Source organism: Lolium rigidum, chromosome 1 (assembly GCF_022539505.1).
Source record: "Lolium rigidum isolate FL_2022 chromosome 1, APGP_CSIRO_Lrig_0.1, whole genome shotgun sequence".
In the NCBI taxonomy this organism is placed as follows: Eukaryota; Viridiplantae; Streptophyta; class Magnoliopsida; order Poales; family Poaceae; genus Lolium; species Lolium rigidum.
The window spans coordinates 19384316-19399773 of record NC_061508.1 but is presented as its reverse complement, the minus strand read 5'-3'; the positions used below and the strand labels follow the sequence as shown (position 1 = coordinate 19399773).

At 46.4% G+C, this 15458-nt stretch overlaps 2 protein-coding genes across 2 annotated transcripts; one reads left to right on the top strand and one right to left on the bottom strand.

The window, feature by feature from the left end:
* The first annotated feature begins 1744 nt into the window (after positions 1 to 1744).
* On the top strand, positions 1745 to 5250 carry LOC124685018 (succinate dehydrogenase subunit 5, mitochondrial-like). The gene is made up of 5 exons (XM_047219290.1): positions 1745 to 1898; positions 1986 to 2071; positions 3197 to 3501; positions 3611 to 3796; positions 5008 to 5250. Exons 1-5 carry the CDS (start codon positions 1771 to 1773, stop codon positions 5062 to 5064), a joined length of 762 nt encoding a protein of 253 aa, XP_047075246.1. The 5' UTR covers positions 1745 to 1770; the 3' UTR covers positions 5065 to 5250.
* A 1696-nt stretch (positions 5251 to 6946) lies between these two features.
* On the bottom strand, positions 6947 to 9804 carry LOC124668552 (granule-bound starch synthase 1, chloroplastic/amyloplastic-like). Its single transcript, XM_047205673.1, has 11 exons — positions 9475 to 9804; positions 9314 to 9394; positions 9132 to 9230; positions 8869 to 9022; positions 8630 to 8730; positions 8431 to 8540; positions 8083 to 8326; positions 7593 to 7967; positions 7411 to 7497; positions 7193 to 7321; positions 6947 to 7063 (listed from the first exon to the last, which is right to left on the bottom strand). The coding sequence occupies exons 1-11, from the start codon at positions 9802 to 9804 to the stop codon at positions 6947 to 6949; spliced, it is 1827 nt and encodes a 608-aa protein (XP_047061629.1).
* Positions 9805 to 15458: the final 5654 nt, after the last annotated feature.

Genomic DNA, 15458 nt, shown 5'->3' with positions numbered 1-15458 from the left:
TCGCCAAACATGACTCCCGATAACACTGGACGTGCGAGCGCTGATTCAGATGCAATATGGCCTTGAATTTCACTGGCATAATCGTCTCCGTTGTTAGGGGGCAATTCAGTTTTAAGTGCATCCCAAAATTGCTTTCGTTGATCGGTGCCAAGACGTTGTGTTCGTCCTTTCATGAAACATGCTCGTGATTTTCCTCCTACTTGGCACACATGGTGTCATTAGTAGTGGAACTTTCAGGCCTCCTATTAGTCAGTCTCTACATCATAAGCTAATTGATTGCTATACTTCATGTTCATTTTGCCTCTAAGCGTGTTGTTCGATACAATCTGGCTGACCCTTTTGCCTATGGTGTACTAGCCAGTGCTATTATCTCTTGAACCGCTAACTCTAATGATATTCAAATTGCATCATTGTTTTAATTATGACAACATCTCCGAAACTAGATCTCATGTTATCATGTTTCGGCATGCACCAACAATTGCCATAATAATGTCACATGTCATGCAAAGAGTTGTGTTGTCATAGTCGACGCCTTAAGGTAAAAATAAGATATATGTACACCTAGAGAGCTTCTTTTCTTGTGGTGTTATTACAATTTAGCAATAAAATACATGCTAACAAGATCTTAGTACTCCATGGGTTTTACTAAAATGAGTATTATTTGTAATCAGTTTCTCTACCTTTTAGAATTAATAGTGGTTTTATACACATGATAAATCTGTTATTTTGATGTTTGTTAGTAGTAACCTTTTCTTTCTACATATGTCTACCAACTAAAACTTTTATTTCTAAATTGAAATATGAAATAGAAAACCTGACAAAGATGGTCATGCATCTACAAAGAGTAAAACACGTATCGTTTCAATTACTAAGGTATCGGTGGACATTCACCAAAGCACACCAATACATTAAATACCACACCAACCTTTGCTTGAGTTGATAATGTTTTCTATCTATATATCTCTTCACTTTTTTCCATGATCACTAGGTATCTAGTGTTCGACTTATCTCTACTCGTTACCACCACATGTTCTGCTTGATATAGTAGCACACCACATAGGTGACAATATCTTTATCGAAAATATATAGGTGACAATATGAGGTACCGATGTATTATGAATATGATTGGAATTGGAGGCATCGGGATAGAAGTAAACCTAACCCGATTACCATAATGTCCTTCCGTATGCTCATCATCTCGGCATATTTCCCCATCCATGACTCCCGGCAACACTGGACGTACGAATGCTGATTCGGAAGCAATATGACCTTGAATTTCAGTGGCATAACCATCTCCGTTGTTAGGGGGCGATTTAGTTTTAAGTGCATCCCAAAATTGCCTTCGTTGAGTCTCTCATCCGTGATTGGTGCAAAGACGTCGTGTTCCTCCTCTTAGCAAACACGCTCGTAATCTTCCATGCGCTGCCGTGCATTATGCATACAATGTGATCAAGAGAAAAATACGAACACGGTCACGCAAATGGTGGTATGGCGAAAATTTAGAAAATTTTATCACCAGCTCACGGTTCACCCTTGTTTGTGCCCAATGGAATGTATTTTCTGTCGAAAAATAATTAAGTAAAACATATTTTCCCAATGTAATGTATTTTCTGAGGAATAATAATTGCGCAGACTGCGAGTCTGCAATAGCCGATAGCGATCAACAAACTCGAACAAGACCCAGTAGATAGAAAACGAAAAAAAAAAGTCGAACAAACTCGCCAACGACCCCCCAAACGCCGCCAGAGAAAGGAGAGAAAGGGGAAAACAATGGCAGCATCGGCCCGCTCCGCGGCCACCGCCGCCAGATCGGCGCTACGCCGGGCGCCCCTCGCCGGCCCGTCGCTCCCGCACCTGGCGTCCTCTTCCCGCGCCGGACCCGCCGGGATCCTCCGCAGGTAGGTCTCTAATTCGCGGTCCAAGAGATCGATCGATGGATCACGGATGGCCGTGTGGGGGCGTGCTCACGTCGAGATTCCCTGCAGGTCCGCGGCGGCGTGGCTGGAGACGCGGATGTCCCTGCACAGCGCGGCGGCATCGGCGGTGCGCCTTGGATCCTGTGCCACCCAAGGTAAACCTGCGCAGGACCTCTTCTCTTCTTCCTCCCCGGTTCCGCGTTACGGTATTTCTAGGTTCAGTATAGCGCTTGTAGAGGTGACACCTAGCTACCATTCGATTGGATCTCGGTTATCTGTGGTATTGGTTGTGCAACGAAATCTATGCGTGATTGGTTCCGCGTAATGGGATTTCTAGGGTAAGTATGGGATGAACTGTATTCATCCCGAAAGCAGGAACGTTTTCTGGAATTGATTTCCCTACCAACAACAATGGCAATTGGCACAACGCTGTGGATGCATGGTGGAGTCTGTAGTCTGCATAATTTTCAGTCGATTGGAGTAGTTGGTGATTGTCATGTGTACGGATTTGTTGTTGCATTTTCATGAAGAAACATACTACTAATAGTAATTTGAACAGAGTGAGTGTTAAACACTCGTGAATTCATGAATAATTAAGTATCTGCTGATGATAATTATTGTCAACTCTTGGTTTATCATAGTACTTGAAAACACTTCCTTTCGTAGTTCATTAACCTTAATATCTATGAATATATTATGATCTCATATACTGCATCTATGATACAAGAACACATTGAGGGCTGCTATTCTCTAATACCACTTACAGTTGATATCCATTGTTTTAGCACCATGCTATTAAACGATCTTCTTGTTCTTGTTGAATTTTGGGAGATTTGTATCGGCTGTCCTCACCTAAGTCATTGTATTAGTTCTTGTTCAACGTTAATAATCTTTATCTAGAACCATGTATACACCGTTTGACTGTCAATACCAGTGGCTCAGGGGCACCATGAAGATTTAATAATTTGAGAGCTTCCATAGTAGTGACCATGTATACACCATTCATTTTGAGATCTTCTGTTTCTTGCTCTTCATAATATTTGATCAATTAGGGGTCATTTTGTAGTAGTGAACAATGAACTTGACCAGCTTCGTTTTCAGAGTTGCGCAGTGTTGAGATGTTACTAGTTCACTTCATAGCAAATAAATGCAGAGATAGTATCAGTCTTCATTTTGCTGCAATCCTAATATTGTACTATAGTTCAAATGTTATGCATTATCCATGTTCTTCTTTTTCTCTGTGCTCCTTGTTGATTAACTTTTGCATGTTGTAAACTCAGATGGCAACAATGCTTTCTCATGGAACTCTAAGCGCATGTTCAGTTCAAATGAAAAACATCTTCCTGCAATATCTGACCCAGAAATTGAGGCTGCATTTAAGGATTTGATGGCTGCTAGCTGGAATGAGCTGCCAGATTCACTTGTTGATGAAGCAAAGAAAGCAGTATCTAAAGCTACTGATGATAAGGCTGGTCAAGAGGCATTGGAAAATGTATTTCGTGCTGCTGAAGCATGTGAAGAGTTCAGTGGAGTTTTAGTTACCCTAAGAATGGCTCTTGATGATCTTTGTGGCATTACGGGAGAGGTCAGTACTTAATTGCCTCTACCCCCTCATTCATGTATTGATCTTTGCAGAGTTGGGGCTCATTTTCTCCTTCTGCCTATATATGTCTTACGAACCATAACTCTTGCAGAATGTGGGCCCCTTGCCTGGCTATGTAGAAGAAGCTGTTAAATCTGCATATACTCGATACATGACATATCTGGCATCCTTTGGTCCTGAAGAGCACCATCTGCGGAAAAAGGTGGAGACTGAGTTGGGGACGAAAATGATACACCTGAAAATGAGATGCAGTGGCATAGGGGCTGAGTGGGGAAAGGTTTGTTTCTTTCAAAAGCTACTTGTGTCTACATTACAGTTTATGTCTATGCCAGCTTCCGTTGCAAACTCATGTTCATTTATCCATGTTCTGTGGGTATCATGGCTCATTGATCATCTTGTCATTCCACTTATGATGATGCTAGCCTGTTCCTTTCTATGTTAGCCGTTTCTACATATGCTTCTCATGATATTATTTGGCTGAATTAGTTTCTTCAATTTCTGCTGTCACAGTTTGGTACTTTATGTCGATATTATCATTCTACCCCCCCTTCCTTGCTAAGGGGCAAAATATCATACAACATCCCATGGCAGTAACTTATTATTGGATTAGGTTTTATGAACACTTGAACTTTGTCTAACAAACCCGTAAATTCATCTATGATAATTGTCTTGTTTACCTTATCATTTTTATATGTAAAGCATAACTAGCTGTACTAGATATACATCATATAGTTGAAAACTGCTCTTTGTATTGTTTGTAAGTATACTGACTGATAACCCTGATCATTTGTCACATCCGACGACTAAGAACGATCTCCTCTTGCCCATAATGAATTAACCAAATAAATCATCTGTTTGGTTAACCACCAAGGCACCACTGTAAACCTGTATTGAGTTTTTTTTTTCTCAGGCTACTAGGCAATTCGAACTAGCATACATGTGTAACAGCTGACTTAGACTGATTTATATTAAGTTCTGTCTAGCTTGAAGTAGGTTTCAAATTGCTAACTAGTTTCTCTTTCCCGAAGCTTCACCATAAACTGTCAAAACACAACCCTTTTTTTTTGCTAATTCCTGGCCAAGTGTTTTCTGGTGTTCCCCCATGTTTTCCCTGTACCCAGTTACACATAGAATCAGGCAAGTATTGCTAGCTCAGCAAGGACCATGGGAGTGGATTTTCAAACATTGCCAACTTATTCTGGTGTACTGGTCATGGCTTCACAAGCCATTGTTGCAACCAGAAGATGCTGAAACAGTTACATTTTGCTCATTTTGTCTTCATTGTTTCCTGATGAAATCGGATGTGATCCTGATCATGTGCATATCTTCTGTGGTTTCCTGTTTTCACGTTGGTGTTCCTGATCATCAATTTCATAACATGCGAGGGTCTCCAGCTGATTTACTCTTGTTGCCTGGTCTGAAGTTAGTGGAAAAGAATTACTGCTTATATTCAGTACTCCATGCTCATGAACTATTATTTTCTCGCAGATCACCCTGATTGGCACCTCGGGGATCTCAGGGTCCTATGTTGAGCTAAGGGCATGAGTGAAGCCTGCAGATCAGAACGGTGGCCGAACACTGACGGGAAACTGTGTATCAGAACCAGGTGTTCCGTTTTCTTTTAATTTTCCGATGTAGCTACAATTCCAATAACAAGATCTTCAAAACAGATGTGCTCTTAAAGTAACGCTTTTGTACTGTAATAAGAATGCAATCCTGGAGTTTTGGTTTTGTTTTGCTGCTCAACATATGATCAGGGTATTCACTATATGTCGTGTGTCATCTTACATCTTGAGAAACAGTATTTTTGAGTAGGTTTGTGCTCTTGACCTACTTCGTGCATTCTTGAGACTTTGTTTGATTGTATAGACTACTATTTGAAGGGAATGAGGTTCTGGAATCCTTTGTCTTTTAAGTAAACATGTGCTGGAAACATCGTGAAAAGCATAACAGATGTATGCATCACCATAGCAACCGCTGTAGATTAGTAGTTATTTGGGTTATAATCTGATTTAACCAATAGACGTCAACTTTTGTGGTACGTAATAAATAAGATTAGCATATCCCTGTTCAGCAACAGACCGAGCCTATATAATATTGTTGGTTTCGTAAAAACAAAAAAAGAATAAAGGGTTATCTTGTTCAAAACATAATTGTTTATTTGGGATTCCTATCACTCAGATCATCTTTGCTAACTCATCGGTCAAAGGCTGTGGCTGCGCTTGGCTGCCCCTTTCTCTGTCATAAATCACATTATGGTCTTGACAGTATGGCTCCTTCTCTGACCTGTCGTACTATTGTCTTAGATGGTCGGCACTCCACCATTCTGAAACTTGTGGCTATGCCCTATGGTATTGCTTTAAAGCGAAATGGTGAACATTTATGATGGCGAATCTCTGTAGGCAGCAAGATATTCTACTGTCCTAGACCCGGAATGTAAGGTTATGTCCCAATGAGCCATGATCTTATTGCCGTTCGACCTAACAGTTTTTTTTAATAAGGCAAGACTTGCCATTTTTATTAATTAAGAAGATAGTTGCCCAGTTAATTAACGGGTAATCAGCTTAAGAACGTAACACCCCCTCGTCGACCATCATGGAACGTGACCGGCGCCACAGGGTACACATCCACCCTGACTACCCACACAAGCTAGACGTAGAAAGAGTGAAGGTATTCGTGGAGGTTGCCAACTAGGATCGTCATCACCATGCAGTGGCGACTCCGACATCCTCGAAGACCTTGCAAGTGCAACAACGAGAAACACATATTAGCCTATGCCAAGCAGATGACACATCGTGAAGGGACCATCGGCTCCGATTCTGGTAATGATCTCCAGAGGGAAAAGTGCAAGACCCGCGTCGAGGAAGCTCGAACACACCGGGCCAGAGGCCGACTAACAAGGTCTTGCCAAAACCAACCTTCGCTCTTCACACACCGCCGTAGCCAACCGCAATGCCGTGTGCGTCTAGCCCACCAAGAGCCGCGGAAGGGAGCAAGATCCTCAAGGCGACTCCCCAAAGGGGGAAAGTGTCATGAGGGTGACGAGCCAAAAGATCTAGGATTTCAACCGAAGAGCTTGTTCCGAGGCTGAACAGGTCGAGGAGGACTCCAAAGTAACTCCATCGCAAATCAAACACAATGATACTAGACTGTACTCTCTCCATAACGCAGAAACATAATAAATCCTTCAGTTATTCCCAATATACCACACCAAAATGTAAGCACGGTTGGTTCAACTCACACTCATAAGCACAACCTCAAACTAGTTTTTTCGGTTGCAAAGGAGCAAGCACCACAACAGAACTTACTTATTGCACTGGCTATATATATGTCGTTCACTACAACAAGCGGCTCTGTCTCACCATATACGAGAACCCTGCAGATCGATGCTCCATTCTGCATCCAAGCTCCATTTTGCCGGATCTCTTCATGGAGCAGCGACGTTCTCCAGGGCGAGCGGCGCGATCTCGTCTCCGATGATCCCTGGCTCGCTCCCGGCGACCCCCAGGTCCAGCAGCACGTCCTCCCAGTTCTTAGCAGGGCCCTGCAAAGCACCATTGATCGATTTTATCACCAACACCAGGGATGCACCGTATGCACTAGCCAATATAGCTACTCCGTATATGATTTGCTCTTAGTTGTGCTGTGAAGTGTCGATAGCTTGATTGCATACCTTCCAGGAGAGATCCTGGGTCATGCAGTTCTTGACCATCTCCTGGTATGTCGGCGTGCCGACGACCTTGATGGCGCGCTTCAGGGTGGTAGCCGCCTTCTTCACGTCGCTCGGCTCCAGGACGTTGCACTGGCCACGAAGAAAACGATATTAGTTGATGACCCGAGCTGCAAGGATCATGGAGATCAATGAATTTAGACAGAGGTCGATGATCCTACGTCGACACTGAGTCGGCCCATGTGAAACCCAGTCTTGCCCTCCACGATCGTGTCGACGAGTCCGCCGGTGGAAGCGCACGCGCATGGCTGGAATTCAGTAAGAAATTTCGATCATGCATGGCCATGGAATCGCTTCAGGATTTTGCCTGCAGCAGGTGAGAAATGGGCTAGGGCAACTTTACCGTTCCGTAGCGCATCCCCTGGAGCTGGATGAGGCCGCAGGGCTCGAAGCGGCTGGTGACGGCGAGCACGTCGGCGCCGGCCATGATCAGGTGAGCCAGCGGCGCGTTGAACTTGACCACGGCCCTCACCTTCTCCGGGAAATCCTCCTCCGCGCTCTTCAGCAGTCGTTCGAACTTCTTCTTTCCGGTGCCCAGGAGCACGATCTGAACGTCTTCCACCTCCTCTAGCACCTCCTTGATGGCGGCGACCATCACGTCGGGGCCCTTCTGCTCCTCCAGCCTGCCGATGAACGCCACCAGCGGCACTTTGCTGTCCACGGGCAGCCCCACCTCCGCCTGCAGCGCCTCCTTGTTCAGCGCCTTTCCCTCCACCGCCTGTCAGCCACAGTGCACCATCGATCATGCACACTTTGCCTCGTCAGAACTCAGAACCGGCGATCACCGGAGAGGCACATGAAACAATAAGATTGTTTTGTGGGTGGGTGCTCACGGTGGTGTCGTCGTACTTGACGGCGATGTACTTGTCCTTGCTCGGGTCCCACTCACTAACGTCCATGCCGTTGACAATGCCGGTGATGCCAGTGAGCCGCATGATGTTGTCCAGCTCGCAGCCCCTAGCTTCGCCGGAGATGAGCTCCTCCGCATAGTACGGACTAACCGTCAGCACCCTGTCGGATTCAAGGATGCCGGCCTTCATCCAGTTGATCTTCCGCCCCTCCACCGGCTTGTCGTACCTGCACCAAATGTATTACCCAAATCAAACTCACACACAGTTTCAGTTTCAAGTTCAGGTTCAGGTTCAGACATTGGAATTTTCACTTTGTTAACTGAGGCTTACCCGTCGATGAAATCGTAGGACGACTTGAACCTCTCGGGGAGGTTGAGGAGGGAAAAGTCATCGAAGGAGAAGCGGCCCTGGTAGGATATGTTGTGGATGCAGAATGCGACCTAAGCCAAGTTGCAAAGCTAATTCTGGTCAGTTTCAGATCGAACAGCAATGTACAGACGGAACATTACAGTGTCAAAAGATGCAGAACCTTTGCAGTCTTGTAGAGGCCATTGGACTGGTAGTTGCTCTTGAGGTAGCAAGCAAGAGGGCCAGTGTGCCAGTCGTTGCACACGAACAACACATCTTCCCCTGCATCACGATACAGCAACACCCCAAAATAAAGACAATTACACTAGTCTGATGCATGGATGATGATCATGCAGTGCTTGAAAGAAATCTACAGGTACACTCTGGCTTGCACTATGTGTGTTGATCAATCTTGCATACCGTAAGGTCCGGAGTAGTACGGGTTGTTGTCGAGGTTTAGGATCCTGGGCGCCTCAAGTGCTGCCTGGCAGAGAAGGCTGAAGCGTAGCTGGTTGTCCTGGTAATCCGTGCCGGTGTTGGGCCCGTAGATCTTCTCTTTGGTCTTGCCCCAAACCTGAAAAGGAATTATAACCAACAGAAGTAAAGATTCAGCAAGAAAAGAATTCACTGGGATCGATCACCATGCATGTTCAATGGTGTAGATGAGGAAAATCTGCGATCACCTTCTCGAGGAAAGACGGGTGGTCGACGAACACACGGTCCACCCCGCGCTTGTAGCAGTGGAAAAACCTCACCCTCTCGTACTCGTCGCCCATCTTGATCTGCCAAACCAAGCCAAAATCTTTATGAAATGCGCAGCATCGATGAGAACACGCAAGGACTTGTTACTGATCATGTCGCGCACCTCGGCGATGACGCCAGTGTCCCATGCGTCCTTGTACTGGTCGTAGCGCGGGGAGATGACCATGACCCGGTGCCCGTTCGCCTGCACAGTGGCACACGTTGTAATGGCATAGCGGTGGTGGTAAGTAGACAATGGGTGTTTAAGAGATGGCGTGTTCTTACGGCCATGGCTGGCGGGAGGCCACCGAGAACGTCGCCGAGGCCGCCGGTCTTGCTCCAGGGCGCCATCTCGGCGCCGACGAAGACGATGTTCATGCCGGCCGTGGCACGCACCACGACGGAGGTGCCCCGTCGGCTCCCACGTTGCTGAGTCCTCCGCGTCTGCTTGGGGGTCGCACACGCGCTGGTCCTCATGCTGAGCGCGGCGTCCGCCGGGTTACGTGGCCTCGGGCCCTGGAAGCCACCGCGCCGGAACAAGGACGGCGCGGACCTTTCGGTGAGGCCGGGGAGGGCGCCCGAGGTGGCGAGCTGGGATGTGGCCAGAGCTGCCATGGCGCGCGCAGGGTTGAGCGGCTAGCTGTTCCGAGAGACGACGTCACTGAATCAATGAGGGTTTGAGTGAACTAAACAGAGTTTTGCAGTCAAGTCTTGTGGAGAGATGAACGCGCGACACCTATCTGTTTTTTTTTTCCTAGTATATAAAGGAACGACACCTACCTGAGTAGTAAAATCCAGACATCAACCATGAATCTAAAATTTAATTTATGAATCCTAATTAAACACCGCCAAGGTCCCAGTTCTACTATTAATCTGAGAAGAAAAATGAAACGATCGATTATGTTTCATTTTACTTGTAGGGACTCTGATGATAATAAACCCCCGATCTACTTGATCCACGCCAGAAACAAATCTATGCCTTAAAATTTCCTGGCATATAAAAACTCTGTTGGAGAATAGAAATCGTTATGCACCTCATGTAATCTGCCGATTGGCACCCCCACAGGCCACAGGAGGAGCATCCTTCTCTTATACATATAATCATAAACCTATGCGGTATGTCGATTTAACTTTTAGGACCTTATCGATCATTAAGTAAAGAGATCCTACACAATTATAAATCTAGGAATCTGTGGGCTCCTGAACGTGGATACTCGGATCTACAAATGACACGGACTGAAATATTTCTCAGCCTCGACAAAATGGCAACTAATCTAGCCGATGGGCGCGCGGCGCGCGTGCGCGTACCTGAACACCTGATCTCTTCTTCTTCTTCCTGGAAGGACGTTGATGGTTCGATGCGCGGAGTGTTCTTCTTCTTCTTCACAGGCAGAGGTAGGGTTCTTGTTCCGCTCGATCGGTCTCCTAGGACTGTGCGATCAATGGCGCGCGGGCGATGTGTGGGCGAGGGAGTGGAAGGAAACGAACGGTGGGCGCAGGAGCCGGAGACGGAGGTTATTTGTACTGGTGCGGCCTTGCGCCGTGGCGTTGCGTTCACTCAAGCACGGTGACACACACACCCCGATCTCCCCATTACCCGCTCCGTTCCTCGTGCATGCTGGGAGAGGGACGGTGGGCGATCGCTTCGGGCCCGCTGCGGCCTGCATGGCTCATGTGGCTGACGCCTCCTCGCGATCTCCGCTTGGCTGTTTCCCAGCGGGACTGAAGAGTGCCACTCGCCAACTCGCTGAAAGCCAATTGTCGTCGCGCTTTCCAGCTGATCGACCGGTTGCCTTTGCTTCTGCTCCGCCGCTCGACCTCGCCGTGGCCGGTGGGGCACGCACCCTGCCGGCCGGTGCTGGTGGTTCTCTGGCCGTCCATGTGTCTGGGCTCGTACTGCCCTTCCTCCTTTCTGTTCTACAGTCGCATGTTCCTTCCACGGCGCCCACTTCCGTTCTCTGCTTTCGGCGGTTGCAGCTAGCTGGGGCTGCCGTAATGGCGTGGCATGGCGACAAGAGCTTGTGTCTGTGTGCGCTCGCAGTCGCAGGACAAAGTTAGCTGGTGCGCTTTGTGTACGTGCTGCCAAAGCTGGCGCCTCACAACTGCACATAGACGCTGGTTGCATCAAAGTTGCACATAATTACGGCAGTGGTTTCTTTTATTATTATTTTTTTGGAAACGAAGAAAAAAGATTTGCCTCTTTCACTATAATTGAGAAGAAACACAGTTTTGGTACATAGAAAGTGCTAGGTACAACAAAAAGGATTACTCTCGCAATATACAACACTTGATTTTTTGGCACCCGGGCCGTGGTGATCCAAAGTCGCACTTCCCTCTTTAAAGATGCCAGGAGAATAGCCAGCGGCGCGGATTTGTTGTCGAAGGCACGGGCCTTACTCTCATTACAAGCTGTCCAACAAACAAGCATGGTGATTGTGGCCATGGCCTTAGGATTAGGCACGGTTCTACTGGACATACCAGTCTCAATGGAAAGGCACCCAAGCCGCTCCTTCATCGACCCCCACCCTCTCTTGGTAAAACGGCTACGCGCAAGAGGTGAGCCGCTGACGCATGTGTTTGCTTACATAAGGGACCATGATCACGGTTTGTCCATCCTCTCTTCTCGGGGAGAACGAACACAACATCCCCTTCTTTGCAGGCCACTTCACCCATAACTCTTACGCGATGAAGCACGGACCAAGAGACGAGACTCTGATACCAATTGGAAGGCTGAGGCTAGCGACTAGAAGGGGGTTGAATAGCTACACTAGTTTTTACCTTTTTCAATTTTTATAAAGGAAGATGGAAAGTAAAGGTCATAACTTGAAATAAGTGATGAACCTATATGCGATGCAAACAAGGAAATGGAAACAAGCAATAGAGCATGAGGAAGAGGAAGCGGTACAACTGGGAGAAAGCAGAAACGAGACGCGATATATTTATCGTAGTTCCTATACAAGAGAAATTACGTCTATGTTGAGCAGGTGTGGAACCACAAAGGTACCAAGCGCCACAAAGGTGCACCTTATTCCTCGTGATCACACCACAAAGGCGTACTCACCTTCTCCACTGAGCAAGGCCGGCCGAGGCACCTAACCTACAAACAAGGCTAGGGCACAACTCCACAAAGGACACGGAGGCTCCCAACGACATCATGAGCTAGCACAACAAGATCTAAGCTCTAGACGCCCTCGACAACAAGGACCCCCACAAAGGAGATCTAGGGTTTCTAACTCCACAAAGGAGATCTTGCCTTTTGCGCCTTTCTTGGTGCACTTGAGAAGCTTCTTGAGGAGTCGTGATGAGAGTATCTTGAGTTCTCCTTGGTGAATCTTTTGGTGAGTAAACTCTTGTCATTGGGCCTCTTTCCTTGTTGTCGCTCCAAAACTTATTGGCTGCAAGCGCCATGTTCTCTTGGTACCTATACTTGATATCTCCGGGAGCCCAATCCATATAGTCATCATCACTTCCAATATCTTCCACCATGGTCTTGAGGGCGAGATTGTACTTCCATGCATTGTGAGCACGAGCCACAAGTTCATCCGTGTTTTTCTTGGAGATATCCATCACTACAAGAAAAGTTGCCATGGCCGACGAAGTTGAAGTCACGCCGTGGTTGCTGGTGTACCATGGCCGACGATTTTGGTCCCTCCGTGGTGCATGTCAAAACTTTTTTTTCTCGTTTTTGAGGCCACCTAGCCCGACGAAAGCGGCCAAAACGTCGCGTATGGTGGCCCGGGACGTGGTGCATCTCGAAATCTCGGGTTCGCCGGCCGAGTAAACGCAAATCCGCACCGCCGAGGGATGTAGGGCCCAGATGGCAGCCTCTCTGGCATTGTTTTTTTCTCGATCGCGCCATCTCGTTCAACGTTCTCCGATCGAGCCGTTTACGATGCAGGATCATGGGTCCCGCATGTCATCCTCTATGAACCAAAATTCTTCTATTCTTGGATTTTTTTGACCCCCTGATTTCTGGCTACTTCCTTTTTCTTTTGATCCATTGCCGCCTTGGAAACGTTGAGACCGCTGCTGCTAAATGGGACCCGCATGTCATCCTCTATGTGCAATCAACTTTCTTTTCTTGGAGTTTTTTTGGCACTTCAAATTTGGTCACTTGCCTTTTTCTTTCGATCCCCTGCCGCCTCTCAAACGGTGATACCGCTGCTGCTAAATGGGACCCGCATGTCATCCTCTATGCACTATAAAACTTTCTTTTCTTGAATTATTTTTGGCACCTCATATTTGGTCACTTACCTTTTTCTTTCGATCCGCTGCTGCTAAATGGGACCCGCATGTCATCCTCTATGTACTATAAAACTTTCTTTTCTTGGAGTTTTTTTGGCACCTCAAATTTGGTCACTTGCCTTTTTCTTTCGATCCCCTGCCGCCTCTCAAACGGTGATACCGCTGCTGCTAAATGGGACCCACATGTCATCCTCTATGCACTATAAAACTTTCTTTTCTTGGAGTTTTTTTGGCACCTCAAATTTGGTCACTTGCCTTTTTCTTTCGATCCCCTGCCGCCTCTCAAACGGTGATACCGCTGCTGCTAAATGGGACCCGCATGTCATCCTCTATGTACTATAAAACTTTCTTTTCTTGAATTATTTTTGGCTCCTCATATTTGGTCACTTGCCTTTTTCTTTCGATCCCCTGCCGCCTCTCAAACGGTGATACCGCTGCTGCTAAATGGGACCCGCATGTCATCCTCTATGTACTATAAAACTTTCTTTTCTTGGAGTTTTTTTTGGCACCTCAAATTTGGTCACTTGCCTTTTTCTTTCGATCCCCTGCCGCCTCTCAAACGGTGATACCGCTGCTGCTAAATGGGACCCGCATGTCATCCTCTATGTACTATAAAACTTTCTTTTCTTGAATTATTTTTGGCTCCTCATATTTGGTCACTTGCCTTTTTCTTTCGATCTCATGCCACGTTTGAAACGTTGAGGAACCCTGCTGGCTCATGGGACCCGCATGTCATCCTCTATGTGCTATAAATGTTTATTTTCTTTATTTTTTTTTCACCCTCCGATTTTTGGCTATTTCCTTTTTCTTTTGATCCCCTGCCGCCTTGGAAACGTTGGGTAAGCTGCTCGACTCATGGGACCCGCATGTCATCCTCTATGTACAATCAACTTTCTTTTTCTTTTGATCTCAAGCCGCATTTGAAACGTTGAGACCGCTGCTGCTAAATGGGACCCGCATGTCATCCTCTACGTACAATAAAGTTTCTTTTCTTGGATTATCTTTGGCTCCTGATATTTTGTCACTTGCCTTTTTCTTTCGATCTCATGCCGCCTTTGAAACGTTGAGTAAGCTGCTGGCTCATTGGTCCCGCATGTCATCCTCTACGAACAATAAAGTTTCCTTTCTTGGAGTTATTTTTTACCCCTAATTTCTGGCTATTTGCCTTTTTCTTTTGATCTCCTGCCCCCTCTGAAACGATGAGGACGCTGTTGGCAGGTCGGTCCCACATGTCATCCTCTATGAACAATAAAAGTTTCCTTTGATGGATTTATTTTGAACCCCTAATTAATTTCTGGATATTTCCCCTGCCGCCTTGGAATCGTTGAGGATGCTGCTGCCTCATGGGTCCCGCATGTCATCCTCTCAGAACGGTAAATGTTTATTTTCTTGGATTTTGTTGACCAAACGATTTTTGGCTTATTTTTTTCTTTCGATCACCTGCAGCCTTTAAAACGTTGAGGACGCCGCTGGCTCACGGGTCCCACATGTCAACCTCTATGAACAATAAACGCTGAGGATGCTGCTGCCTCATGGGTCCCGCATGTCATCCTCTCAGAACGAAAATGTTTCTTTTCTTGGATTTTTTACCAACAGATTTTTGGTTTATTTTTTCTTTCCATCCCCTGCCGCCTTTAAAACGTTGACGACGCTGTTGGCTCATGGGTCCCCGATGTCAGCCTCCCCGTACAAGAAACATATGATACCTTGATTATTTTGCAGACAATAAACAATGTATTGCGCTCTGAGCTTTTTTTTTTTTGAGGAATTTACAGCAGGAGAGGCTCCTACTGCTCATATATTAATAAAATAGAATATTTACATATCTTTTTTACAAGGAGACCAGGACTAGGCCATGGTTCCTACTCAGCACCCACACACTACCTCAAACTCTTAAAGAAGCTACAAAGGAGGTTATAATTGTTTTCTGCTCCGGTTTCACCCTAGAGCAAAGCAAATCGAGTCTACGTGAAAAATTAATTAGCCAGGACCGAGCCGAGGGGGTAACACTATCAAAATGCTTT